This window comes from Dromiciops gliroides, chromosome X, assembly GCF_019393635.1.
Source record: "Dromiciops gliroides isolate mDroGli1 chromosome X, mDroGli1.pri, whole genome shotgun sequence".
In the NCBI taxonomy this organism is placed as follows: domain Eukaryota; kingdom Metazoa; phylum Chordata; class Mammalia; order Microbiotheria; family Microbiotheriidae; genus Dromiciops; species Dromiciops gliroides.
In genome coordinates this window covers 778,722-805,949 of record NC_057867.1, presented here as the reverse complement: position 1 = coordinate 805,949, position 27,228 = coordinate 778,722, and the positions used below count along the sequence as shown (strand labels likewise).

General features: G+C 56.9%; 2 protein-coding genes across 3 annotated transcripts in view; both read right to left on the bottom strand.

The window, feature by feature from the left end:
* Window positions 1-1,622: 1,622 nt before the first annotated feature.
* KDM5C (lysine demethylase 5C) lies at window positions 1,623-15,712 on the bottom strand. 2 transcript variants are annotated; one of them, XM_043973710.1, is made up of 25 exons: window positions 15,449-15,712; window positions 13,640-13,717; window positions 12,075-12,197; window positions 11,781-11,951; window positions 11,174-11,305; window positions 10,959-11,082; window positions 10,698-10,861; window positions 10,246-10,404; window positions 10,035-10,154; window positions 9,776-9,934; window positions 9,179-9,360; window positions 8,933-9,095; window positions 8,404-8,523; window positions 8,119-8,313; window positions 6,515-6,696; window positions 5,992-6,116; window positions 5,631-5,899; window positions 5,154-5,512; window positions 4,814-4,952; window positions 4,316-4,495; window positions 4,089-4,229; window positions 3,296-3,943; window positions 3,135-3,198; window positions 2,830-3,029; window positions 1,623-2,745 (listed from the first exon to the last, which is right to left on the bottom strand). In XM_043973710.1, exons 1-25 carry the CDS (start codon window positions 15,596-15,598, stop codon window positions 2,362-2,364), a joined length of 4,731 nt encoding a protein of 1,576 aa, XP_043829645.1. In that variant the 5' UTR covers window positions 15,599-15,712; the 3' UTR covers window positions 1,623-2,361. The 2 variants fall into 2 exon arrangements, with proteins under 2 accessions (XP_043829645.1, XP_043829644.1); XM_043973709.1 differs by having other exon boundaries at window positions 11,174-11,308; window positions 15,449-15,711.
* A 900-nt stretch (window positions 15,713-16,612) lies between these two features.
* The window catches only part of IQSEC2 (IQ motif and Sec7 domain ArfGEF 2), a 37,539-nt gene continuing 26,923 nt past the window's right edge, over window positions 16,613-27,228 (bottom strand). Inside the window, 9 exon segments of the mRNA XM_043973708.1 lie at window positions 16,613-18,958; window positions 18,960-19,336; window positions 19,901-19,950; window positions 20,475-20,648; window positions 22,133-22,294; window positions 22,780-22,879; window positions 23,980-24,105; window positions 24,232-24,371; window positions 26,273-26,439. Coding sequence (XP_043829643.1) covers window positions 18,280-18,958; window positions 18,960-19,336; window positions 19,901-19,950; window positions 20,475-20,648; window positions 22,133-22,294; window positions 22,780-22,879; window positions 23,980-24,105; window positions 24,232-24,371; window positions 26,273-26,439 — 1,975 coding nt within the window. The 3' untranslated portion in view covers window positions 16,613-18,279.

The window sequence follows — 27,228 nt, the reverse complement described above, 5'->3', positions numbered from 1 at the left end:
TTTTGGTTTTAAATTAAATTAAACCCTGGTTTATCTATTTGACTGCTTCTCTCCCCAGCCAGCTCCTAGTTATTAGTTCAATGTTTTTCTTTCAATTTTTTTACTCTAATTTTCAGGATTTTCAACTGGGTATTTTTAATTTTGGGGTGTGTGTGCGAGCGCGCGTGCTGAATGCTCAATTAATTGATCTGCTTTTGTTGACATGTGCTAGACAGAAAATTTTCCCCTAAGTAGTGCTTTGGCTGTAATCCTACAAATTCTGGAGAATTGTCTCATTATTATTCTTTTTAATGAAGTTATTGTTTCTATGATTTGTTCTTTGACCCATTCCTTAGGATTGCCTCCAATTAACTTAATCTACACTTTCATGTAATTTTTATTGCAATATTTCTGCGATTCTGCATTTGTTTGTAAGGTTTTTATGCCCTACCACGTGATCAATTTTTGTGAAGGTGCCATGTGCAGCAGAGAAAAAAAAGTATATTCCTTTCTGTTCCCATTCAGTTTTCTCAAGAGATCTACTATATTTAACTTTTCTAAGGTTTTTCTTTATGGCCCTATGGGGTGCTCCTGAATATTCTCTGGGTCTGCCTGGATGCTTCCTACAATCATGGGCAAGCTTCTAATGCCATTTCCTCCAGCTGTACCAACTTGGCAGCAGGGCGTCTTTCTGGTCCCCTGAGCTCCTCTCTCACCCACAACCTTGTGGTTGCTTCTTGGTTCACCTCAGCCCCACCTTTTGCAGCTGAGGGGTCATTGCTCTGAATGTTCAATCAGAGATGGAAGCTCCCACAGGTGTTAATGAGCACGAGGGGCTTGGGGCCCTCCAAAAATGGAATGTCCTCCCCCTTGCTCCCAGGTGGCTTAAGAAGCAGGAGGCCGCTGGGTACAAGGGAGATGGACTCGAGCCCAAAACAGAGGCTTCCTAGGAAAGGAGGCCTTTGAGGTGGGGTCCAACCCTTGGGGGGGCAGGTGGCCTGTGTTGACCACCCAAGATTTATGAAGCAGACCGAGGGCAGGTGAGGGCTGAGCTGGCATAGTCAGTGGTGTGGTGAATACTCCAATCCATGCCTCAGGGGTGGGTCTCATGTGGGTGCACCCTACTTCCTGCTTGTGTTATGTGGTGGCCAGCTTCTGGGCCCTGGGCTCATCTCTGCCAGCCTTCCTGGCCCTCAGTTCAGCCATTAGGAGGCCTAGGGTGGGGAAGGTACTGGGAGCCGGGGAGGGAGGGGGAGGCAGCAGCAAGTAGGCCTCATTCCTACCTGCTGTGGCCCACTTCTTTGGGGGGGGGGGGGGGAAGGTCAGGGGTCCAGTCTGACCTTTGTGTACACCTCTAGCTCCTGGCCCAGGACTGAACACAGGGTTGGCTATTCCTGGAATTTCAATCCTGCCCCTGCCCTGGGCACAGATGAGGCTGCAGGTCGGTCTTCATCCTCTCCCTTCTGGCTCATTCACCCACAGTACAGTGAGGTGAACCGCCCCCAGCCTGCCCAGGCTTCCCTTCTTTTCATCCAGACAGGAAAAGGAAGGCCCTCACCTCCCAGGGTGTGACCAAAGGGGCTCTTTCCCTGACCGGCCCCACCCCAAAGGGCCAGAAAAGGAAAGGCTAGGGCAGAGTCCACTTTCCAAAAACCATTGCTAACAGTTTTATTTCTAACAAGAGGAAAATAATAAAATAAAATTAAAAGAGGCAACTGCGGGAACGACACGTTTCCTGTTGGTTTGCTTTGTTTTGTGGGGGAGGAGCAGTTCTTTCGTTTCTTCCTCCCAATGAATGGACGCCACCATCCCTTTTCCCCTTACAACATCATCCCAGGGCACGGGGTTCAGAGGGGCAGGCTCTCAAGGCCTGCGGGAGCAGCACCAAAGAAGCTTTCTTTCAAACCTCCCAAATTTAATGAAAAAGAAAACCATGAGGGTCTGCTAACCAAGGGCTCGTGCCCCTCTCCTCTTCACCCTTGGGTGGGGAGTAGACAGGAGAAGGGCAGGGAGCAGAGGGTTAGTGGAAGCCTAGCCCAGAGAAGGGGCCAAGAACCCCATGTCCCCAGACACCTATCCTTCCCCTCTCAGCCCCCCACTCCCGGAATGGTGCTGGCTGGGGCCAGAGGAAGACAGGAGGGGGCAGACCACAGGCCTGCCCATCCGAGGGAATGAATGCTGGTAGGAGGCCCCTGGGGGGTGGTTGGGGCCCGAGGAGAGGGCTCAAAGACCCTTAAAGGCCAGCCCTCACCTCTGGGTTCTGAGGAGTGCCCAGGCAGGCAGAGTTGATAGACGCCCTAGCCCCGACCCCCAGTTCTCTCTCCCTTTCCCAAGGCAGGGCTGCAGGGACATGGGACTGTGCACACGTACAGCTTCAAACTGTCACAACTGCTGTTGTTCTGAGTGATGGGGGGAGGTGGGCAGGGGGCAGATGGTAGAGGGGCAGGCGGAGGGCCCACCCCCCTGGCTCCCTGGCCTCACCTCTGGCCTGTTCTGGCTCAGGGGAGGGCTGGGACTCCGTAGGCTGCCAGCAGGGGGAAGGTCCTCATCCCTGGCTCTGGTCCCCTCAGCCTCCCCTTCCTCCTCCTCCTCCTCCTCCAGCACCTCCTCTGCCTCAGTGGGCACTGGGCCCCGGGCTCTCTTTGGCTCCAGCTCCTCCCTGGTCACCTCTGTGCACTCCCCGCTGGTGCGCTCCCCCTTCCGCCGCCGCCGCTTCTCAGGAGCCCGGCTCCGCCCTCGAATGCCTTGCCTCTCCACCTTTTCCAGCTGCGGATGGGACAAGCAGTGGGCGTGGGTTGGTGGCCTCAGACAGCCCAGCTTCCCCAAACTCCCCAGCCCTCTAGCCCTCACCTCAATGAGAGTGCGCAGCCGGGGCAGGTCTGGGGGGCGGCCGGCCTGCAACAGCTGCCAGATGCTGTGGTTCTCATCCAAGGTCACCTCGAGCAGATCACCCTCCATCATCAGCTCCTCCAGGGGGGCACGGGCCGCCTCGGGCAGCTCAAGCACAGGCCCTTCCAGCCGTGGCAGCAGTGAGGACAGCAGCTCCAAGTCTGCAGAGAGGTCATGGCAAAAGCTCACCCCTAGGGTGAGCTCCCTGCTACTGGTCCCCCCAGGCCCCCCATCCCCTCTTGTCACCCAACCCCAGAAACTCCTACCTGAACCCACACCGGGGTTGGCCTTCTCCAGGTTCTTCATGCCGTCTCCGTTCTCCAGAGCCGCCTGAGGCCGACACAGTGAAGGGGAAAGCAGGGAGTGAGAGAGCGCCATGGCCTCCCCACTGCCTCTTGTGGCCCTCTCCCCATCCCGAGGGCCTCACCTGAAGCTCACTGCTGTTGCTGCTGCCACTGCTGCCGCTGCCGCTGTTGCTGTTGCTGCCACTGCCTCTGCTCTCCCTGAGGGGGGCTGGGGCCAGGGTGGAAAGTTGGGGTCGAGGGGCAGCCGGGGATCTGTGCAGTCGCTGCCGGAGCTCGGCCAGACGACCAAGCAGCGCCGACACATCCCTGGATGCCAGGGCCCGGCGGGCCCTGCCCTGCCAACCAATGGCCCGCTCTGTCAGGCACTGGAGCGCCTCGCCCTCAGGCAGACGAACTGGCAGCTTCTGCAGGGCCACCAGGAGGGCCAGGATGGTCTCCAGGCGAGGTCGCCGGGAGCGCATGCAGAGTGGGCAGAGGAATTTCGTGTCCCACTCCCACCAGGCCAGGGGGGCCGGGCCAGGCGGGCTCAGGGGCCGGAACCCACTGAGGCGAGGGGCTGACACACAACAGCCGTGGAACCAGTCTCTGCACAGGTCACATTGCAGGGCCCCCTCACCCACTGGCGCCTGGCCACACACACAAGACGGGGACTCAGGAGAGGGAGGTCCAGTGACCTGGAGAGCTGACGGGCAGGGCTTGGCTGCGTTGGCACGGCGCAGATGTAAGATGCCCTCCTTCTCTTTTTGCTCGCCCTCCTTGAAGGCCAGGATCTGGGCCCCAGGGAAAAAGATGGAGAGCACTTCAGAAGGCAGAGCCAGCCCCTCCATCCGTCATCTGGCCCCACCCCCCGCTAGTGGGAATCACCAAGAAGAAAAGCAGACATGTTGACCTGGGTGCCCTCCCCCTCCTCCTCACCACAGAGCCAGGGTCTCTGAGGTCCTGGGCAGATAGTCCCAGAAGCTCCGTATCTGATCTGTAGAGGCCCAGCTCCTTTTCCCTCTTCCAGCGGTCCCTCTTCATGCTCTCTGAACCAGCATCTGCACATGGACACAGCACCTGGGCAGGCGGCACAAACCAAAGTGAGGCCCAACAGGAGGGGCTGCCTGTTGTGGGGGAAGAAGGGAACAGGGCCCGTGCCTCACCTCAAGCAGAGTGTAACAGGAGTTTTTCTTGAGGAAGGTCTTGGAAGCCTTCTCTCGCCATGAGTGGGCTGTCAGCACCTGCAACTCTAGCTGTCTCAGTTCTTCAAGGCTCACGGGCAGGTCACGGCCGACAGCCACCAGGCCCTCCAAGTCATCCAGGCACGGGTAGTGATCACCGTTCTGAGGAGGAGGGAGAAGGACCTGCCCACTCCGGGAAGCCCCACACCCCAGGGCCAGAGGTACACTGGCCAGTGCCCTGCCTTCTTTCACTTCACTTCTCCCCTACGTCTCCCTAAAGAGAATAGGCCAGGGGCAGCTAGGTGGCACAGTGGATAGAGCACCGGCCCTGGATTCAGGAGGACAGCTTCAGACACTTAACACTTACTAGCTGTGTGACCCTGGGCAAGTCACTTAACCCCCATTGCCCAGCAAATTAAAAAAAAAAAAAGAACAGGCCAGAAATGGGGGGGGGGGAAGAGAAGTGCCCCCAAGCCTCACCTGGATCTCATCCACATCTGCAATCCAGGCCCTGGCCTTGCCCAGGGCCTCTTTCAGGGCAAGGATGTTGGGTAGGTGCACAGGGAGGTTCTCGGCCTCTCGGATTATGGCCTCGAGGGTGGCAGGAGGGTGTTTTTGCCTACCAGAGAAAGATGAGTTGTGAAGGTGGAAGGTGTAAAGGCCCTGGTGCATGGGGGCTGGGGAGGAAGCAAGTGTGTGAGCTGCGAGTCAGGAGAGGCCTGGAGCCCAGAACAAGGCTAGGGAAAGCAGGAGGTGGTCAGGGGAGCATTGGCCTTCCACAGTGATGGGGAACCCTGGGAAGGCTGGGGTGAGGGAGCACCTGGCCTCCAGACAGAGATGGGCCTTCTCCTCCCAGCGCTCAGCAATGGCAAGTAGCTCCTGTAATTCAGCCCGGGCTTTGTCCACAGCAGGGCTGGGTGCCACATCGGCCCCTGACGCCAGCAGTCCCCGCATGACCGCCAAGGTGCCCCGCTGGGCTGGGGGCGCCAAGGCCCTCTTCACCTCATCCAGCCAATGGGCTTGCTGCACCTGCAGCTTCAGCTGCTCGGTCTCAGGCACCTCCACGCCCAGGTGCTGAGCCTGGTCCAGCAGGCCTGGTAAGTGGCTCAGGCTGGCTGGCAGGGAGGCCAGAGCTGTCTGAGCCTGGGCCCGGAAAGCCTCTACCTGCTCCAGGATGCCCTGTGTTTGAAAAGGAAGGGGAGAGAAGGGGGGGGGGAGGAGGGAGGAAAGGAGGGGCTGCTTGCCCAGCCTGCCCTGCCCTGCCCTCCCCACAGCTGCCTTCAGGTTCCCTCCTCACCTTGACTTCCCCGATCTGGTGCATGGCACAAGGCAGGCTGCTCATCTCCTCAATGAACTCCCGGAGCTCCTCCAGGGTCAGCTGGGGCGGTGCTGCCCTGGGGCCCCGGTGCTCCCCACCCCCTGGCTCCTGACTGCTGACCAGCCTCAGGGCCCGAGAGACACAGGCGTCAGCCTGGCGGAGGCAGTCCTTCAGCCGCTGCAGGAGCTCACTGTGGGGGAAGCGGCGCTCCCGGGCCTCAGACTCCAGAGCCCTGAGTTCCTCCAGGCCTGGGAAGAGGGCTGGCCTGTGAGCTTGTGGCTCCCCTGAGCCAGCTGTGCCCCGCCACCCCGCCCCCGGACTCCAGCCACCTCCCACTTACTGCGCTTCCGCCCATCCTCCAGTTCCAGGGCAGTGCGCACTTGGCTAGCCCAGGTATCGAAGGACTCGGCCCGCACCTTCAGTTTGTGCAGCATGGCTGGTAACTCATCCAATGTGTAGCGGTATCTGCAGGAAGAGTGTGGCCTTCCCCAGATGCCCCCTCCTGTTTCTGTCTTGCAGCCCGGCCTTGTCCAGTGCAGCTCCACTGGCAGCAACCCCCTTCTCCTTCCCTAGGGCCCCATTAAGACCTTCCCTCTGCTAACCCGTCCTCAAACTTGAGGCCTTCCCCTCTGCCTGACCCTACCCCACTACTCTGTAGGTACATATGACAGACAACAGCCCTTCTCCATGCAGTCTCCTTGGATCCTCACAACAACCCTGGGAGGCAGGTTACAGTTGAGGAAACTGAGGCAGAAGTTACTTGCCCAGGGCCACCCAGCCAAGTCCTTCCTGACTGCCTCCATGCCCACTGCTCTCGTCTCCCTGGGCCCAGCAGCCAATGTGCCTGGCCAGTGCCCCTTCACCTTAGATACTGCTTGCTGGTAGGGCATTTGCAGAGGTCATCGATGTGGGAGAGGCAGACGAGCCCATCAGGGCAATCATAACAGGCCAACGCAGAAAGGAAGCATGTTGTCTTACACTTGGCACACTGGCGCTCATCATCAGGGAGCAGTTCAAAGGCTTCCCGCTCTGCCTCAGTGATGCCCTGTGTATACATGGGGGGTTGAGGGGGGTAGGTCAGAGGCTGCCCAGCTCACAGGACCTCACACAGCCCCACATGCCAGCACAGAATATACGTGGGAAGCTTCTCAAGGCAAGCAAGCCTTCAGGAGGGAGCTGGGATCCACTGTGGGCAGATCAGCAGCCTGGCAACCCAAGAGCTGAAGCCCACTCTGAATTACATTTAGCAGCCACTGCCTCCCCCCAGGCCCACTGTGCTCAACAGTGAAGCCAGGAGAAAGCCAACCAGGGCCAGCCCCCAAACCCAGTCATCAAGCACCAAACAGATCGGCCCTTGGGCACAGGCAGTCAGGCCCCTGTGAAGAGAGAGGGATTCCGCACCATGGCCCTTGGGCCCCAGAAATGCTCAGCCCATGCCTAGCACATAGGCCACAATGAATCCTGTCAATCTTGACATGCTGCCTGCCACAAGGCTTACGGGGCAATGGCAGATGTTGACAAAGGAGTCACAAGCCCCCTGAGCCCTCTCTCAGCACCAATGAGGCAGAGATTAGCCACAGAAGTGAGGTCCCAGGCTGGCCCCCTCCCCAGAATGGCCCACAACACAGAACAGGAAAGCTCTCCAAAGGGATGGGAGCCATGGGCTCCCCAACCCTGCAGCAGCCCTGCCCTGGGTCCTTTCATTCCCTTTGGGCCTGAGTGACTTTGCAAGTTGGTCCCCGCAATGCACACCAACAGCATTTCAGAGCCTGGCCCAGACAAGAAGGATCACAGGGCCTTCTCATTTCCTGCTGCTGCCATGGGGCTGAAATCCCCAGGTGTGGGTCTGGCCACTTCCACATGCCACTCCCCACCCTGGACTTCAGACTGGGATCTTTCCAGCTCAAGGGATCCAACTTTCCATCTGTCTCTATTCAGGCTGCTGTGTTTGCTGGCCCCTTGCTCAGATACCCTCACAGCTTGGCGGTGCCATCTGTAAATCCAGCTGTAGGCCCTGAGATCTCCCTCCCTCCCTCCCTCCCTCTCAGTTGACACTGACCCCTGATAACTTCCCCAATACACAGTGAGGCTGGCTTCTGTCACCACAGCCAGACCCCCCCCTGCCCAAACTCCAAGGGTCTCATGCTTTTCCCTGCTCCAGGCCAGCCCTGGGCCCCAGATCTCCAACAGGAGCTATATAGCCTTGGAACACTGGGCCTTCCAGAATCCTTTGCTTCCAGCTCTCCCACTAACCCACTAGAAGAATTCCTGTGGCCAATAGTCAGTGCCTAGGATCTCTGTCTTCCTTCCCCTGGCCCTTGACACACATTCCCTCCAGTGCAACTCCCAAGCCTGTGCCAGCCTCCTGGGAATTCTTTTGGGCTCTACTGAGAAGCCCTGCCCAACTGAATTGCTGGCCTCAGGGCTCCAGGGAAACCCTGTGGTCACCCCCCCCCACAGTTATCACCTTTTCAAGCAAGGCCTTTCGTAGCCGCCGCTCCTCCTGTACCATGATGAACATTTCCTTGTGCACTGCTGCAGCCAAGTTCAAATCCAGCTTCTCAGGGCAGGCTGCCATCTTGCAAATGAGCTCTTCATGGGAGAAGACACAGTAGCGCCGGAGCCGCCGGTAGTGTTCGATACACTGGCGCCCTGCAGGCAACTGGAGGCAGGGGAGGGTGAGCCTAGCCTGAGCCAGGGCAGCATGCCCTCCCTGCCCCTCCCCCTCACCGCCAGTGCAGGCCCAGCTTACCCAGTCAGCAGTACAGAAATTGACAGCCTCGGCAAAGTTGTAGCCCTGATTGAAGCCACTGTGGTAGGCTCGGGGAAAGGTGATGACAAATTCTCCTGCACACTGATTGGTGCGGACAACCTGAGGAAAAGAGGCCAGGCTCAGCGGGACTGCTCTGATCTGGGAGGCCAAGCCAAGCCAGGGCCTACCCTCATAGAGTAGGACCACAGAGGGATGGGGTCACAGAGACCTGGTTTCAGACAGAGCCAAGCAGAAGGTGCACTACAGAAGGTTGAGGCTTCCCTTGGGTTCTGGACAAGCTGGAGACCAGCAAGGATAGGAGCTTGCCTAAGAAGGTTCAAAGGAGGAAGGGGAACTGGTCCTGGAAAGTGGCCCTAAAGTCAAGAGGCACCACCTAAAAGCCCACTGCAAAGAAGAGGAAAGGACCAGGCCCAAGCTGACTGACTCTAGGTGGAACTTGGGCACAGGGAAGGCAGAAGCCAGCAGTCTGCGGTCCTGCCCGGAAGGAAGAGAAAGGAGGGACACTGACCGGCACACCATGCGCCATGAGCGTGTTGGGATTCATGAGCGTGACCAGCTGATGAAGGAGGTCGGGTTGGCTGTCAAATAGCTCAGGGGTGAGCTTCTTCATCACCTCCTCCAGGTGCTCAGCAGCGAAGGATGGGACACCGTACCACGTCTTAGGCTCTCCCCTGCCCAGAGGGTAGAAAGCAGTCAAGAGCAGGGTACAGGCTGGCCCTCCCTGAGCCACTCTGCTGGGTGCCTGCCTGCTCACCAGTGGAGGTAGTTGATGGAGTAGCTCCAGTGGTCCTCAATGTGCCAGCAGAAGGCTGAGAAGACCATGCCCACATACAACCAGGGCACCTTCATGCCAGAAATGTCGGCATTGATATGGCACAGGACCGACTGCTCCAGGACAGGCATGACATTCAGGTTCCAGCCACTGGCTGCGTACTCCTGGAGAGGGGCAGATACAGCCTGAGGGTCCACAAGGGTATGATGCAGCCGAGGCTTTGCTGCGGACCTGCGGGCTAGCCTCCCTTCCTCCCCAACCCTCTGAGCTCCAGATGGTACAAGAGTAGAAAACTTCACAAAGCCTCAAGATAGAAGGAATGCATGTGGCTTAGAGATCAACTGGCTTGTACTGGCTGGGGTACACACACAGATAGCCACCAAGTAGGTGGCAAGAAGCCAGAATGTCCCCATAGGGCCGGAAAGGCCTCCAAGGCTGGCAGCACCAACATCTGTAGCACTTGGAAGGGAGGGGACGAAGCCAGGCTGGGCCCAGCGGGGCAGTGACAATGCCAGAAGCCCCACGGGTCCTGGCCCAAGCCTCCAGAGATAGCCTTTGATCCCAGGCCCCGGCCCGCACCTCCTCCTCAGGGGACAGGGACCTCGTGCTGTCACTGATGGGGAAGCCACTGCCAAACTCCTTGGAGTGGATGTCAGCCCCATACTCCACTGTCACATCTTCTTCAATGCTGTTCACGAGACGCCAGAATTCCTTCTCCACTAACTCTGTGGGTACCATCTGGGGGCACAAGGGGGTGGGGGGAACATGCCTTAGACCAGCCAGCCAACTGTGGCCTTCCAGCCCTCTGCCCAGAGCGTGGCCAGCCCAAGGCACATACATGCACAGGCATGTTGAAGTAGTCGGCCTTGAAGGAGTCGGCCATCTCGCCGAAGCTTTGCAGCGTGTATTCCCGAGTGGCCTGCTCAAAGCCGAAGGCCTCCGGAGGGCGTTTACATTCCTGCAGAGCAGAGCAGAGCTGGGGGCTACAGGGCCACTGGAGAAGGGCACAGCCTGCCCGGCTCCCGTCCCTGCGCCAACAAGCACCTTACCGCCATGACACACTTAGGGCAGCGCCATATGCCCTTGGGGATCTCTGGAAGGGGGGGCAGGAGGCAAAAGATGTGGTAGTTGTCGTCACAGCCGTCACACAGCAGAAGTTTGTCATCCTCGTCCCCTCGGGTACACATCCGGCACACATAGGACTCAATCTAGCCACACGGAGGGAGGGCTCACTGGGCTGTCTGCTCAAGCCCCACCCAACCTGCCATCCAAGGCCTCTGATTCCCTTACTCTGAGGGTGCTTCTAGCAACCATGCCTCCCCAGTGTGGGCTCCCACAGGACCCAAGCACTCACTATGCACCAGGTGCCTGTCTGGGTTGGTGTGAGTGAGAGAAGTCATCCCCAGGCCCGAGCTGCCTTGTGTGGTCCTCCTCCCATCAAGCCCCCAACTCTTACCCTGCCCCAGGGCTGGGGTGGGGCTGGGGGGAAGGTCTCCCTTACAAACTGGGCATTGCTCTGGCTCCTCCTCAGCCTCATAGTCATCTTGGTGCAGGGCTCAGGGCTGTGGCTCAGCTCAGCTTTGGGGGAGACTGGATCCAGCTTCAGCTCAGTGCCCACCTCCTCTTTCACCACCACTGTGGGGGGGCACTCGGGGCCATCCTTATCTGGGGAGGACAGCGAGTCAGCGGGTCTTGGCAGCAGCAGCAGCAGGCTCCTGCCCCCCCCCCCCAGCCCCAGCCTGGCCCCTGACAGCCACCTCACCCTTCTTCCGAAGACTCTTGTCTTTGGCCATGAGGCCCAGGCCCATCATTTTAGGGCCAGCTCCGTAGATTTGGAGCTTCTTCAGTTCAGGGTTCTTCTCGATGTCCTCTTCAGTAGGTTCCGGCTGAGGGAGGCAGAGGCATGTGCGTGTGAGGAAGGTAGGAAGAGGGGGAGACCACGTAGAATAGGGGGATGGGGGGCGGGGGGCTACTCACGTCAGGCTGCAGTCTCTTGGCCCGCCGTCCATAGCTGTTAAACTTGGAGGGCTGTACTGACTGCCGCAGGGGGATGCTGTGGGGCTTGTACTCCTTGTCCTTCTCTTCACTATCAAACGGGCGTGTGTTACACTGCTGGGGGGCAGGAGACCAGGAGGGAATGGGGAGGGGACAATCAGTAACCAACGGCACCCCACCCCTGACCAAAGCCTGGCCTGGGGAGCCTCCTCCAGAAAGTCCTCCCTCACCAAACCCTCTTCCCCTCCCTTCCTTAGGCCTTCTCCCCTTGACCAAGTCCCCCCAACATACACACTTGATGCAGAGCCCGGCCTGCCTAAACAATGACAGGGCTGGCCAGGAGCCTCACTTTAAGCAGACAACCCCTGGGCAACAGTGGAGGAGGTAGGCCAGAACTGGCAAGGGCTCCTGGGTGCCAAGCTTGCTAAACCAGTTCCCGGAGGGAAATGTGTATGCTGGACTCAGGTAACCCGCCCGTGCCCCCCCCCCCATCCTTTAAGAGCTAATGAGAGGAGGCTGAGGCCTTGCTGGGCTAGGAGAGAAGAGGGAGTAGAAGAGCCTCTTTCCTTCCCTTCTCCCCCTTCCTTACCACCAGATTGGCTCCAGACTGGTACATCTCATAGGGGTAGACGATACGCTCGTAGTGAGACCGCAGCAGGGAACCAATATTCTTGCCCGCTGGGTAGTTGAGGCGCTGGGCCACACGGGCCCACCGGCGGTCCTTGCTAATGGCTTCATAGCCTCCCTCCTCTACCACAATCTGGAAAGGAAAAGTATGGAGAGAAAGAAGAGACCCAGCTGAACTCAATCCCTTCCCTCCCACCTGGTGCCCACTCCCTCCCACTGCTTAGCTCAGAGGCCCACAAAGAGGAACAGAGCCTACTTTGCTGAGGCTGTAGAGGTCTAAGATGCGCCGCTCCACATTCGGGATCTTCAGGGAGGAGCCCTGGATCTCCCAGAACTTGGCAATCTGGTCCAAGTAATTGAGTTTCACCCTGGTCTGGGCCTGGGGAAGGGAGTTAGAGCCACATGTGACATACCTGTCCTGCCCTCCAGGGGGACATCTGGTACCTTCTGGACCACTGACCCTAATTTCCAGGAAGCCGCTAATTAGGGAATCCTCTCAGAGAAGCTCCCTGAAGGGGAGATCAAAGGGCTGCCTGGCCTCACCTCCTAGCTCCCCGTCAGCCAATCTGTCCATCCTAAGGCATTCATTCACTCACTAACAGTGACAACAATAAGGAGAGTTAGTAACAGCTACACGCTGCTTCCTGCAGTTGCCACTGTGACCCACACAACAATCCTAGGAAATAAGTGGTTGTTATTTCTATTTTATAGAAGAGGAAACCGAGGCAAACAGAGATGCAGTGACTAGGGTCTCACAGCTCAGAAGTACCTGAGGCTGGATCTGAACTCAGGGCTTCCTGACTCTAGGCCCACTGCTCTTTTACTATGGCGCCACCTAGCTGCCACATGGGCTCATTTGAGCTGCAGGAAAACTAAGCAAACCAGCCCCCAAAGGGATGAAACAGGAAGCAGCAGCATGGCCCACACCCGGAAGTAAATCAGGTGAGGAAGAAGGGCAGGTGGGAGGGGTGGGGAGCAAAGAGGGCTCTCCAGCAAAGCTTCTCCCCAGTCTTTGCTCTCTTCTCCCCAATTGTCAGAGGAAGGAACTTCAGGGCCAGGCAAAGCAGGGAAGGTTCTTAGCCTGGAGAAAAGGGAGGCAACAGGACTGTCCCCCTCCTCAGGGGCCACAAGCAGCTTCTGCTTTGTTTTCAGAGTGGAGGGCATGGGGCCAAGCTGAGCAGGGGCCTCTTCTCCTGTCTCCCCAGCTCCCTCCCCCCTTCCAGCTTCCTGAAATGTCTTTGGCCTCGGCCAATGAGGGCAGCTTAGTTACGTCAGGTACCGATCAGAGCAGATAAGAGCTGGGCTGGCCTCAGAGCAGAGCCTCTCCCCTGGCAAAGCACCCAGTGTATGTCTTGGTTTTTCCTGGATTCAGGACTCAGGACAGCCCAACTGCTGAAGGCCACCTGTGGCCTGGTCTCTGACTGCTTTCATCTCTGAACCTCAGTTTCCTAAGGGAGGGCTAAGCAGCCACGATCCCACAAGGCTCGCAGGGGGCTGTCAGAGTACCCCCTGCCAATAGGCTTAAGTTGTTTGGAGGTCTCCTTGAACCCTGGGCTTTTTTGGATGCCCTCTGGACAATATGGCCCAACTCCCTGACCACCCAAGGCAATAAAAGGAGCTGGCCTAGTGCCCCTGCCAGAACCTTTAGGAACGAGGGGCCAAAGGCCAGGAGCCCACCAGATTAGAGTTTGGCCCATGCTCCTTCTCTCCTCAAGCAGGTGGGCCTGAGTTGTCACATGAGACGTCGGCCAGGGTATCTTGGTCTGTCTTTCCCTATCTCTTGTCTCTACCTCCACCCTCACCCCACCCTCTCCCTTTTACCTCCAGTTCATTCAGCCTCTGGATCCGGGGGGTGAACCTGAAGTTGTCCACTTCCACAGCAAAAGGAGGCTGCCAGTCCTGTGGAAGAAGGGCCACATTTACTTGCCAGACAGGGGCAGAGACATCTATGGGGAAACCCCATCTCATGGTTCAGCCCATGCTGAAGATATCTAAGGGTCATGTCTGATTATGGGGCAGAGTAGGGGGGTTCAGGACAGCCAAAGGGCCTCATACAGTGTGCCCAAGAAGAGGAAATAAGAGCCTAGAAAGGGGCCGCTGGGAGGAGGGGAGCTGAGCTAGCTCAGCTGTGCTGAGGCCTACTCCCCATTGCTTTGTTATGAGGCGGGAAGGCCCCTTCCCCAAATCCCAGCCCAAACAGAAGCTATGGAAGTGCTGAAGACACCATCTGCTACAATGACTTGCCCAGAGCTAGAAGCGAGACTTGAACCTAGCCCTTTGTTTCTAAGGCCACCACATCACCCTTCTTAAAGCTGAGGAAACAGGTACAGATACACAAGAGCACAGTGACCCTTAGCCCCCATCAATGACTGTGAGAGCCAGCATGCCACTTGCCAAGGTCAGAGGGTCACACCTTTAGATCTGGAGAAGACCTTGTGTGACAGCTGCAGAAATGCCAGCTCTGTCAAGGGGAAGGGATGGTGGCTGGGCATACTCGGCAGCCAGCACCATCTCACAAGGCTATCGGTCAGTTCCCTGAGCAGGATGGGCAACAGGTGCAGTAGCCAAGCCAAGAAACCAAGCCCCGCCTTCTAGCACACCTGAGTCTGGACTGAAGCCAAACAGGAGGCCCCAAATGCCCAGGACATCCCTTGGCAAAGAACAAGGGCATCACCAGAGCTACTGCAGCACAAGAGCTGGAAACAGCTGAGGTGCAGGTGTGAGGGGCAGGGCTGCCATGCCACACCATGCCACACCGTTCCCCCTTCTGCTCCTCCCCCAGCAAAGGCCATAGGGCTCTCTGGGTAAGGGAGCCTCCAACTCAGACCCTCCCTGGGGCACTATGGTCGGTGCCCACCTGGAAGAGACACCAGGTGGGTACGCTTGGCCCTTCTCCTCTGGGGTCAGAAAGGGCTCCTGCCACAGGGTAGACAAGCGCTAGCCCCAGAGAAGCACCACTAGTCACCCTGAGTGTAACCTCGATGCTGAGGCCTGGAAGCTCCTGGGAGGTCCCAGGCCCCCACTCCCGGAAGTGAGCAGCCCAGCGGAGGTGGCTTCCACTCCTGCCGCCCTGAGGCCAGAGAGCCTGGTCTAGGGACCCGGCAATGGCCCTGGGGGGGGGGGGGGCGCCCTGGCCTCACAGCCCCGGGCCGTGCCCAGATCTCCTTTACTTTACTCCGGGCCCGAGAGAGCCAAGCAGGAAGGAAGTCCCGCTCCGCCCCCCCCCCCGGCTCGCCCCCCCCCTTACCCCCCCCCCCGCTCCAGCTGCCATTCCTGCACGGGGCACCCAGGAAAGAAATGCGACAGCAGGAGGAAAAGGGCAGGCAAGGGCGCTGCCTCGACCTCCCCTCCGGTACTGGGGCCCAGGAAGACCCCCCCCCCCCCAAGCTGGTGGTGGGGGCTTAGACGCAGGCGCCGGCCCGGGGACGCGCGCCCGGCCGGCCCGAGGAGGGGCGCCGCGCGCGCACGCGCACAGCCCCAGGGCCTCCGGCTCGGCCTGGGCCGGGGCCTAGGCCCAGTCCTGAGGCCCGAGGCGAGGTCCAGCGCGCGCGCGCGCGCGTTCCGGCCCGGCCCGGCTGGTCGGCCGCCGGCCCCCCCCCCTTCCCCGGCCCGGCCCGCCTCCCCGCTCACCGGCGGCGGCCGGATCTTGCAGATGCCCGACTTCTCGGCGATGGGCCGGATCTTGGCGATGTAACCCAGCGGGTCCCGGAACTCGGCCCAGCTCGGCTCGAAGACGGGGCACTCGGGTGGGGGAACGAAGTCCTCGGACCCGGCCTCCATGGCGGACGCGGGGGAGGACGCGGACGCCGACGCCGCCGCCGCCGCCGCCGCCAATGCGGGCGCGGACCAGGACGAAGCCCGGCGCGCGCGCGTACGTGCGTGCGTGCGCGCTACCCGGAGCGCCCCCGGGCCGCCGCCGCCGCCGCCGCCGCCGCCGTCGCCGCCGCACCGCCCCTTGTCCCGACCGCCGCCGCCGCCGCCACCACCGACGACGACGACGCTGACGCCGCCGCCGCCATCTTGGGTCGGTCCGTTCCTTTCTGAGCGACGGCGAATCCTTCCGCCGGCCCCGCTCCCGGCCCCGGCTGCACCGAGCAGCCCTCTCTGGGCCTCGGCCGATCTCGGGGCAAAGGAGACTAGGGGGTTGGGAAGGGGCGGGGCGGCGAACCTCGCCGGAGAGGAAAAAGTCCCCGAGGCGAGTTGGCGGAAAGGTACTAGGAAAGGTAAACAAAAGCCGGACCTTCTTGAGCCTGTCGCTGGCTGTGCACGTTTAAAGGCCAGAGCTGCGCAGGCGCACTGGAGGAGCCGGGAAGCGAGGGGGGCCGGGGCCGGGCGAAAGGGGCGGGGCGGCGGGAGGAGGCCAGAAGAAAGGGGCGGGGCGGAGGAGAGGAGGCAAGAGAGAGGGCTGCGAGCCGAGCCTGCCTTCCTGGCCCCCCCCCCTTCCCCCCGCCCCCGAGCGTGAGCTGGGGAGGCAGTAAAGCGGAGTTCGAGGCCCACCTCTCAGTGTCTCCTCTCCAGTATGTGAAAGCTGTCAGTATCTGGACTGAAGAATGAATGAAGGAATGAATGAATGAAGGAATGAATGAAGAAAGGCCAGGCAAGGAGCAGAATGACAGATTTCGCACTGGGCTCCACTGGCTGCCTGAGGAGCCTCAGGGGCCTCAAGCCACAGTCCAATTCCTGGCCAGCCTCTTGGGCCCCTCCAGCCCACCTACAGCACAGCCAGCCTGGGGAGAGGTCAGCTCCCAGGCGGTCCCAGTCCACCCAGGCCCAAGAAACACACAGGAGGCAAGATGAGCACAGGCCAAAGACAGGGGCATTTATAAGACATCAAATATACATTCTTATGTACAACAAAGAGAAGGAAAAGAACAGACCAGGCCCAACCAAGACAACGAGGCCCTTCCCTCAGGCTTTGGAGCAGCACTTCTCCAGCCCCAGCTGTGCAGAGAAGGGGTCGGCCCCTTGTCCACTCCCTGTAGGCTACTGGGACCACGTAGGCAGGAAAAAATGGCAAGGACTGCAAGGACATGCGGGCAGGAAGGGAGAAAGAGGGCCAGATGGGGTGCTGGGATTGGTAAAAAATAGATTTATAATAAACAAACGAGGAGGCAGCCAGGACCAAGTCCATCCAGGTTGAAAAGCTAAGGGTTGCAATGGCTCCTGTCTCAGGCCCCATTCCCTGGGTATCTCTGGAGAGGACCCTTACTGGGTTGTTCCTGGGGCTGGGCTGTGCTTTTCCCTCCTGCCCAGCCCAGCCTGTCTCAACCTGGTCTGCCTAGTCTTGCCCAGTCTGTAGGACTCCCAGACCTTGCTTCAGCAGTTTCCCAGCCTGCCCTGCTCTCCTGCTCCCCGAAACACACACACACACACACACACACACACACACACACACACACACACACACACACACACACACACACACACACACCCTCTCCTCTCCCAAGAGCCCACACTGGGGGGAGGGTCTCTAAGAGGCCCTGTCCCAGCATTGGGGGGGGGGGACGACTATAGTTCCATTCCCCTCCCCTCCCTGCCTATAAAGTATGTTGGCTCATGGGGAGGGGGTGAGAGCTAAAGAAGACATGGAATGGTGGGGTTCAGTATGTCTTCCTAACCAGCATAAATCAGGATTTCTACTCTGGGTGGGGAAGGCTATTCCTCTGAGCTCCAAGATCAGAGGAGGCAGATTGGGAAGGCAGAAGAGGAAGGGGACCTGAGTACCAGGAGGTCAGCCCAGCTCCAACCTTTTGCCAGCGCGTGTGTGTGTGTGTGTGTGTGTGTGTGTGTGTGTGTGTGTGTGTGTGTGTGCACGCGCGCAAGTCCCTAAGACCCTTGCTTCATGCACTCTGTCCCCTCAGAAAGAGAAGGTGTAAGCCCTCCACTTCCATGGTAACAGGCCCCCCTGGCCTTCTTGGGGGCACCTAAGGAAGCCTCAGACATTCCCCTGCTAATGAAGTCCAGACTCAATTCACACAATCTCCAAAACTAAAAACTCCTTCCAGGGCCAAACATTGTCCCATGACTCCTCGGGTGCTGCAGGTACCATCATGTTGAAGACTTTGCTCCTTTCCCTCTAACCCCCACATCTCTTGCTCAGTGATCGGGTAGTTTAGGGGGAGCCCTGAGCCCCTAAGGAAAACTGGGAAATGTGGGCCCCAGGTAAAGCTCCTAGGCTGATGCCCCATCCAGGTGGGAGAAACTGAGCCTCATTGTGGGGGCTGGGGGGGGGAGGGACAACTTAAGACCATAGACTGAAAATCAGGAAGTAACCCATTACTTTACAGAGGAGAACTAGGCCCAGGGAGGGGAAGTGGGGGTTCTCCCAACACCCCCTAGGAGCAGGACCAGGGACAGGGAGAGTTGGTGGCCACATCGCCTGTGTTCTCTGTATGTTTTACTTCCTAAGAGAATCCAAGGCCAACCCAGAAGGCGGAGTGAGCCGACCTCCTGCTTACAATTCAAACAACAGTGCTGATCCTGCTTGCTGGCTTGGGCTTGGGGTTCCCAGGACCGTGGCCGTGACCATGGGGATGGCCATGGCTGTGGCTATGGGGTGGTGGGTGGGGAGAGGTGGGGGGTGCGGGCGAATGTGGAGTGAGTGGGGTATGGGGTGAGGGTGGAGGAAGTGGTGGGTACGAAGGGTGGGGTGGTATCACAGGCGAGTGAGGCGACAGTGGTGATTGTGGTGGGTGTACTGGACCAGAGTGGCCCCCACCACCCCCTGCACCCCCATAGGGCCCTCCAGGCGCCGACCGTGACATCATTGGTGGGTGCCCGCCAAAAATAAAGTGCTTGGGGCCCTGTTTAGACGCACTGGCCACGTGGTGGACGCCAGGTGGTGGTGGACCTGGTGGGGGGTATGCATGGTGGACCAACCCATGGTGTGGGGCTGGACTGTAGAGGGGCAGGGGTGAAGTGGGTTGGTGCAGTGGGTAACGACCCCCCATGGAGGCTGCCCCGGCTGCTCCCCGTTTGGCTCGGCCCCCAGCCCGGCCCAGTGTAAAGTGCTGAGGCCCGTGCCCACCGAGAAAATGGCGGTGTGGCCCCACAGGTGGCGCCGAGGCAGGTGGTGGTGGGATAGTGCCCACCTGGGGTAGAGGGGCTGGCTGGGGTGGGGGTGGGGGTGGGGCAGGCTGGGGGTGGTAGGGAGGAGGGGGGGGGGGCTGGCCCCCCAGGCACATGGCAATACTGGGCATGGAGGGCCTGAAGCTTGGAGGGGCCGTCGGTGTGTATGTGGTGTGGGGCTGGTGCTGGGGCTGCCGGAGGGTGGTGGTGGTGGTGGTGGTGGTGGTGGTGGTGGTGGGAGGAGGAGGCAGAGGAGGAAGAAGCAGAAGTAGGCCCTGGAGGGGTCTGGAAGGGGCCTTTGCCCCTCCGACTGCCGAACAGTGAGCCCAGAAAGGAGGATGAGTTAGACGCAGGGCGCTGCTGGGTCTTATACTCCTCAGGTGGCGGTGGAGCTGGAGGCAAGGGTGGAGGCATCCGCTGGTGCGGGCGGGGGCTGCTAATAATAGAGCCCTGGCAGGATGGGGGACACCAGGAAGTGGGGAAAGGGGGAGGGGAGAGGGAGAGGGGATCAGGCCCAGCTGGACACAGCAGCCCCATGGCCTCCCCACTCACACTCCCATCTGAACTCCCTTGTTCTCAATCCGGCCTTCATCCTATGGGCACCTCATCAATCACTGGCTTTCAAGGTTGGGGGCAGGGGGAGAGACATGAGGAACTGAGACTTGGGAAGGCACCCCTGATTTTCTGGGCTGTAGCCGCCACCTCCCCTTTTTCCTTATGCTATTCCTCCCTCTCCTCCTTCTTCCTCTCCTCCTCTGTCTCCTTCTCCAGGAAGATGTCCCCCAACCCCATCACTTGGACATCACCAGAATCACTTCCCTGGAAAATTGGAGTGGAAAGAGAGAATGGGAGAGGACAGACGGACAGACAGAAGGAGCAGAGACAGAGGGGGCTCATCTTTCTCCATTGCTCCTTCCTAGAAGTGGAAGCTAGGGGTTGGACGGGCACAGGTGGGCAGGCACTCAGCCCCATGCAGACGGGGGGAGGGGGTGTCGGTCAGGCCACCCCACTTACTTCGATGGTGCTGTCCAATGATCCCACGCTGTTACGCCGCCCCCGCTTCCCTGTGCCCGCAAGCAACGAGGGTCAGGGTAGGGCTTCCCACGACTCAAACCCAGGGCCACCACCCTGGAGGATCTCCTCCCAAGAAGAAGAGAAACCCCTCCCCCCCCTTGGGGTCCCCTCCCTTCTTCAAGGCAGATGGAGATGGCAGAGGAAAAGGAGAGAGGCAAGAGGAGGTAGAGAGGGATAGGAGACAGAGAAAGTAAGAGAACGAGAGCCAGAGCGAGAGCCAGAGAAAGAGAGAGAAAGAGAGAGAGTGCCCGGCCCCTCCTGCCTCCCTTTCATTGGCCCCTCTTCGACCCTATAGCCTTCACTAGCTGCACTATTTTCCTAAGCTCATTTCTCTCACTCTCTGTGGGCCCAGACAGGATGAGGCATGTGCCCTGGGACCTGGGCCACTGTCAGAGGAGCTTGTGTGGAGGATAGACGCCCACAGAAGGAGGGGGCCTCCCTTCCCTGCCCAGAGAGAAATCCTGCCAACTACCCCAGTTTTCACATCATCACACCCTGGGGGGGCAATCCTGACCTGCATCAGAAAGATCACGTAGGGAGCTGCTAAGGGCACTCCGTTTCAGACCGTCCCCAAGGCCATATGTGTCCTCCAGGCTGGACCGGGGCAGTGTGCCGTTGACTGTGTCCTTGGAGCCGGTGGGCTGGGAGGTGTTGGGGCGCATCACCCCCTTCTGCTTCTCAAGCTCCGCTGTGTGTATGAGTGGGGGAGAGCAGGCCTCTTCATTAGTGACCCTTCACCTTCCCTCTCTCTAAGGGCACCTTGACCAGGACACTTCTCAGTCTCCAGGTGTCCTGAGGGCTGCCCTTCCCTAAAGACTTCCACCTTCACCCCTGAATGTCTGAGCTTGCCCACTCGGGGGGAGGCCTCCAATAGCTGAAGTGTCCCAACAGGGTCTCCCCAAAGATTGGGGCCTGGGGCTCTATCCAATCAGATGGGGGAGACCTGGTTCAGAATCTCTTAGACAGAATTGCAAACTTTAGACTGTGGGACTGGTAGCCTCAGGCTGCTCTTCCCTTCTTCGAGTTGTGTGTTCTTTCTCCCAATCTCTGGATGCCTCAAACACCTAAAGACCTTTAAACTTTTCAAACTTCATCTTTGACTTGCTTAGTCCAGAACTCTTTGTAAGATCGGGCTTCCAGTCTTGGCTCTGCTGCACTAATGCTCTGCAAAATCCGAACCCTGTGCCTCAGCCTCTCAGTCTCTCCTGGCTACTGTAAGGAAAGAGTTTCCTCAGCCTTCAGACACTGGAGCCTCGCTCCCTAAGTCAGTGGACTGTATGTCGTTCCAAGGCCCAGCCTGGCTGACTTTAGACAGGTTCATCACTTCTTTGCCTAGAGAAGGGATTTCTCAGGCCAAACAGATTAGTCTCTCTCCTCTCCCTCTCTATATCTACACATCTGTCTGTCTGTGTCTAGTTCTCTATCTGAAATCTGCACGGCTGACAGACACTTAGCAACCAAGAAGTGCCAATTCTTACATTTTCAGACTTGGAGTGAAGAGGTCACAACAGTGATTCCTTCTGCTCCAAAAAAAACAGATATTAAAAGTGATTCAACGGGGGCGGCTAGGTGGCGCAGTGGATAAAGCACCGGCCCTGGATTCAGGAGTTCCTGAGTTCAAATCCGGCCTCAGACACTTGACACTTACTGGCTGTGTGACCCTGGGCAAGTCACTTAACCCCCATTGCCCCGCAAAAAACAAACAAAAAAAGTGATTCACTGGGGGCAGCTAGGTGGCCCAGTGATAGAGCACTGTCCCTGGATCCGGGAGGACCTGAGTTCAGATCCAGCCTCGGATACTTGACACTTACTAGCTGTGTGACCCTGGGCAAGTCACTTAACCCCAATTGCCTCACCAAAAAACAAAAAACCAACAAACAAAGGTGATTCACCATCTCAGCTTCAGAAACCTTTGAATTAAGTCCCTTTCCCTTTGGGAACCTTGGCTTCCTTAAAACCCACCCTGAGAAGGATGAGACTTTCAATCTCATCTCATCTTGTCTTACCTCACCTCACTTCCTGCCCTATTCAAGGCCCATCCCACCCCCACCCCCACCCAGCAAGCTGTTTGAAGGCACAGAGGAGGAAACTCCATCAATGGCTGTGTGTAAACTGGAGGCTGGCTAGCCCCCTGACTTACTCGGGCGACTCTGACTTAGGGGAACCACTCACATTCCACACGGTACTTCTCCATCTCTTGTACTTCAGCTATGGACTCTCGGAGGTCAGATGTGAAGCGAAGCCGGTCTTGGAGGCTGGGCGCATTGAAGATGATGAGCACCTTCCGCTCCCCGCCTGGCACTGCAGACAGCAGTTTGATGCCAAACTGGTAATCTGTCAGGTGCCAGGGAGAAGAAGAGACATAGGCACCATCAGGGCAGAAAGGGCCCCAGAGCTCATCTTTCCCCCCTGGAAAGCTTCTCTCTGAAGGCAGAATCCATAGCAAGAGTTGGCCCTTGGTGCCTCCACTCACCCTGGAACAAGTCAGATTGCAAATTTGGGGAAAGTTTTGGCCTATTCTGGTGTCTCATTCTCACAAAGTTTAGCTAAGATGTGGCCTAGTAAAGGGGCCCATTCATTCATTCAAGAGAGGTACATGGTGGCTAGCAAGTGTAACTAAGACAGGCTCCCGGTGCTCTGCTGGTACGTTGCTGTGCCTCCTTGTGGGCCCTTGCCCGCCTCAGCTATGGACATCATTTTTGGACAGATGTGCTTTCCTCCTCCCAGCCCTGCCTTTGCACCCCTTCTTCCTTTGCAGTTCTCCCCCTGCCCCTCCCAAAGTTCCTTCAGTGTGGGCCACACAGTTACAGGGCACTCACAGGAATTCTGGAAGAGCTGTAGGTGCATTTCAACAAGGGGAAAGGACTGGCGGAAACTGTAGGTCACCAGGATCTTCTTCTTCTGGAAAATTTTGGTGACCTGCGGTATAGAACAGAGAGCTGTGGGAGGGAGGGAGCAAGCGAGCGAGTTCATTATCAGCTGGACCAAAGCACTAAAATTGGAGCCATGCCCAGTGAAGGAGCTCCAAGCCTGACTTCCTGGAGCCCTCCAGCTTGGCCCACCATGCTCCATGGGGAACAGATGATTGTAGGTTGGCTGGGGAAATTATGGAATGAGGCTTGTGAGGAAGTTGGGGAATAAGAGACTCCACCCAAAAGTCACTCCACTCAGACTAGTCGCACTGTGATTTCCCCCGCCCTGGGACCTGTCTTGCTCCCCACTACTGCTGAACATGGCTGCTTTCTTCCGTGGATTTCGGTGGATGTTTTCTTTGTACAAAGTAGGTTGCCAAGGTTATATCAGTGACTTCTTTGATTGGGCCCAACCTGTGACTGAATTCCACCATAACTGCTTGTTACCCTTACCTGCCTAGGGCATTAAGGTCCTATCAGAGCAGGGAAATGAACCCAGGTCTTCCTGATTCCATCACTCCAGGAGGCCTTATTTCTTGGTGTATGAATCTGATTGTTCAAGTGGTCCATGACCAAAAAGGGAAAGAGCCCCTGCCTTCTATCATACTGCCTCTTACTGGGAGATTGTAGTATAAAATAACCAAGACAGCCATTTTTTTAAATAAGAAAAAGGATCCAAATTAACAGTCTTGGTAAGACACCCCCCCCCAAAAAAAAAATTGGCCTCCATATCAATGAATGTTAAGTTTGAGGCAACTTCAAGTCTAGAAGGATACTTTGAAAACAAAAGTCCAGGGCAGCTAGGTGACACAGTGGATAGAGTACTGGCTCTGGAGTCAGGAAGACCTGAGTTCAAATCCAGCCTCAGACACTTGACACTTACTAGCTGTGTGACCCTAGGCAAGTCACTTAACCCCCATTGCCCTGCAAAAAGAAAAGAAAAAAAGAGAAAACAAAAGTCCAATTGTCTACCCCATCCTTGTCCTGTGGGGAATGAGAATGGAGCCCAAATGTGGAAAGTCCAAGCACATATGACATGTCTGTGATGGAACTCAACATATCTGCCCCATCCCCCTTTGACAATCCAGCTACCCCAAATGCTCATACCACAAGTAGGTCATTGAAGAGAAAGACTTCACGCTGGTGAAGGCCAAGCCTCTGTGGCCTGTTGGGGTCAGGCACCTCATAGAGTTGGCAGCAACAGACCAGGCGCCGGTGGGGTAAGGAGAGGACCTGGATAGGTGGGCACCAGAGATGGAAAATCAGGACAACAATGAACCTCAGTTCAGCTCAGTTTTAGGGAAGAGTGAAGGCCAAATTGGAATTCCATTTGGGCGAGGCACAGTTCTCAATACTCACTGGTTTCTTGCCTACAATCATGCGTTCCACAGCCTGCACCTGGGACACATGGTCGTCATTGGTCCTCAGTTCACGGCCCTGGATGCGCTGGTAAATGCCGACTAGCAGGTCCCTGGGGATATCTTCTCCATTGTCAACTCCTGGAGGGAACATGAAATGGCATGATGCTGCGCATATCCCCGCTTCTCTCACTCTTTCCCAATCCTCTGCCTTCTAACCTTGTTCAACCTAAACTCTTTTCTTCAAAGTCACCAGTAATCTCTTAATTGCTAAATCTTTGCCTTTGACCTCTCTGCACACAGTTCACTACCCTCTGCTCCTCAATGCTCTCTCTGGGTTTTCCTAACACTGTTCTTTCCTGGCTCTCCTCTTACCTGACTGACCGTTCCTCCTCAGTCTCCTTTGCTGGATCCTCATCTAACTGTTGACATCCTAGAAGGTTCTGTCCTGAGCTCTCTGCTCTTCTATCCTATTTCACTAGGGGATCACTATGCTGAGGATTCTCAGATCTCCCTTTCCTGTCCCAGCCTCTCTGCTGACCGCCAGTCTCCCATCTCCAACGGCCTCCCCGACACCTCCAGCTGGATGTGTAGGAGACGTCTGAAACAGAACTCATTCTCTTTCCCCCATAATCTTCCCTATTACTGTTGAGGGCCACACCATCCTCCCAGTCCCTCATGCTCTCCACCTAGGAGTCAGTCTGGACTTGTCACTATCTCTCACCCCACATATCCAATATGGTGCCAAGGCCTGTTGATTTAACTTTTGCAGTGTCTCCTAAATTCCCTCTTCTCTCCTCTGACACTGCCTAGACCCTGGTGCGGGCCCTCATATCCTCACTCCTGGACTATTGTAATAGCTGCTGGGGAGGGGGGTGTCTGCCCCCAGTCTGTTCTCAATTCAGTCAACAATGCAGGTCTGATCATGTCACACATACTCCCCTCCCCATCCACCCAAACCCCAGTGGCCTGCGATTGCTTCCATAGTCAAATATAAAATGCTGTTTTGGCCTTCAAAGCCCTTCAACGTCTGCTCTGTCCAGTTTCGTTATACGTTAATCCCCTTTTCAGCTCCAATTTCCACATGTGTCTGCACAGGCTGTCCCTCTTGCCTGGAATACTCTCCTCACCCTGCCTGGAATACTCCCCTCACCGCTGCTTCATCCCTCTCCTTCTTTAACCCTAACTCAGTGGCCATGTTCTACCCTTCCTGATTCCCTCCCAAACTACCTTGTACTGCACAATTTGAAATTGATTTCTATTTATTCTGTATAGACTTGGATATAAACACGTCTTCTCTCCCTCTTGATTTTGGTATTCCTAGCTCTTAGCACAGTGCCTAGTACGTTGTAGGGACTCGGTCAATAAGCATTTATTAAACACTTGTTGTATGCTGGCCACTGTGGGGAGGGAAGGAGAAACTCCACATACACAGGAGGAGAAGCTGAGCTTAGCCTTGGAGGCAAAGGTGAGGAAGGAGAGCATCCCAAGCATGGGTGGGGGGGTCCGCACTAAGATGGGAGCCAAGCTAGGAAGGGCTTGAAAGGCTCGGCTGAGGCCTACAAACTTGATCCCAAAGATTGGAGCTTATTAGAGGGTGGGGGGAGGGAAGTGAGTAAAGGGTGAATGAGGAAGAGACAAGATAAGGAGACCACACAAGAGGCCATTGCAATAGTTCGGGTTCGAGAAGAGATGTTTGTAGGTTGACTGAATGGATAGTGGTAATGACAAGATTCACAGAACATCTGAGTAAGGTAGATGCTTAGAGATCTCAGTCAATCCCCTGCTGTTTTATAGGAAACTGAGGCCCAGTCACAGGTGCCCAGTGTCTCTGTGCTTTTCACTCAAGAGTTGGCAACCATGCCTGAGTCATTGAATCCTAGATTATCTGTAAGTAATCCCACTCTTCATTAAACCAAGTCACGGAATCTCATCGTGTTGGATTTGAAGGAAGCCTCTGAGAGCACTCAGAGTTGGGAGGGAAGCAGGCCCATCCCAAGGCCACAGTACAAAACAAGCAATCCAGGCATCATTCAATGTACCTCTGAGGTTCTTGATGAAGTCTTCAGGTTTCATCTTGCGTTCAGCCTTTACATTAGGGCTGTACATGTCTGTGTTGAGCAAGATGATGGCGAAGGCCAAGATGAAGATGGTATCTGGGTTCCGGAACTGCCTCACAAGGGCCGGGTTGCACACACAATACCGCTGGCTGTTCAAGGAAAGGAAGTCAAATGGGCTCACCATGGAAAGGAGACACCACAGTTCTCCTCAGCTCTAGCTTCATGTCATGCCACCCAAGAGCCTGCACATTCCAGGCAATGTCCACCACCACCAGCACACATCCCACCCCACCCCGGCCCCCACTCCCAGCTCCATTTCTATCCACTTCCACCTTCAGTGCTCTTTCCAGTCCCCAAATTCCTTAAGAAGAACAATAGTTCCCATGGCTTGACTTCCAATGCACTTTCCTCCCAAAAGCCCTGTGAGGTGGGTTATTCAAGAACTATGATCACATGAACAAGACTTTCTCAAAGAAATCTAAGCTGTCATTAACCATGTGAAAAAAAAATGCTCCAAATTATGATTTGAGAATTACACAATTAAACTCTGAGCTAATGCCCATCAGACTAGCAAGAGGACCGTGACAATTCTTGGAGGGGCTTTGGTGTTATGCCTCCAAAGTCACTAAACTGGGATACCCTTTGGCCCAGCAATACTGTTACTAAATTTATACCTCCAAGAGATCAAAGAAAGAGGAAAAAGATCCATACGTATCAAAACACTTAGAGCAGCTCTGCTCTGTTTGTGGTGGCCAAGAACTGGAAAGTGAAGGGGTATGCAGCAGCTGGGGGCTGACTGAACAAGGTCTGGCATATGAATGGCATGGAATACTATGGTGCTGGAAGAAATGAAGAAATGGCCAGGCGTGATGGTACACTTCCGCAATTGTTGCTCCTGGGAAGCCGAGACTGGCCGATTACTTAAGTTTGGGAGTTCT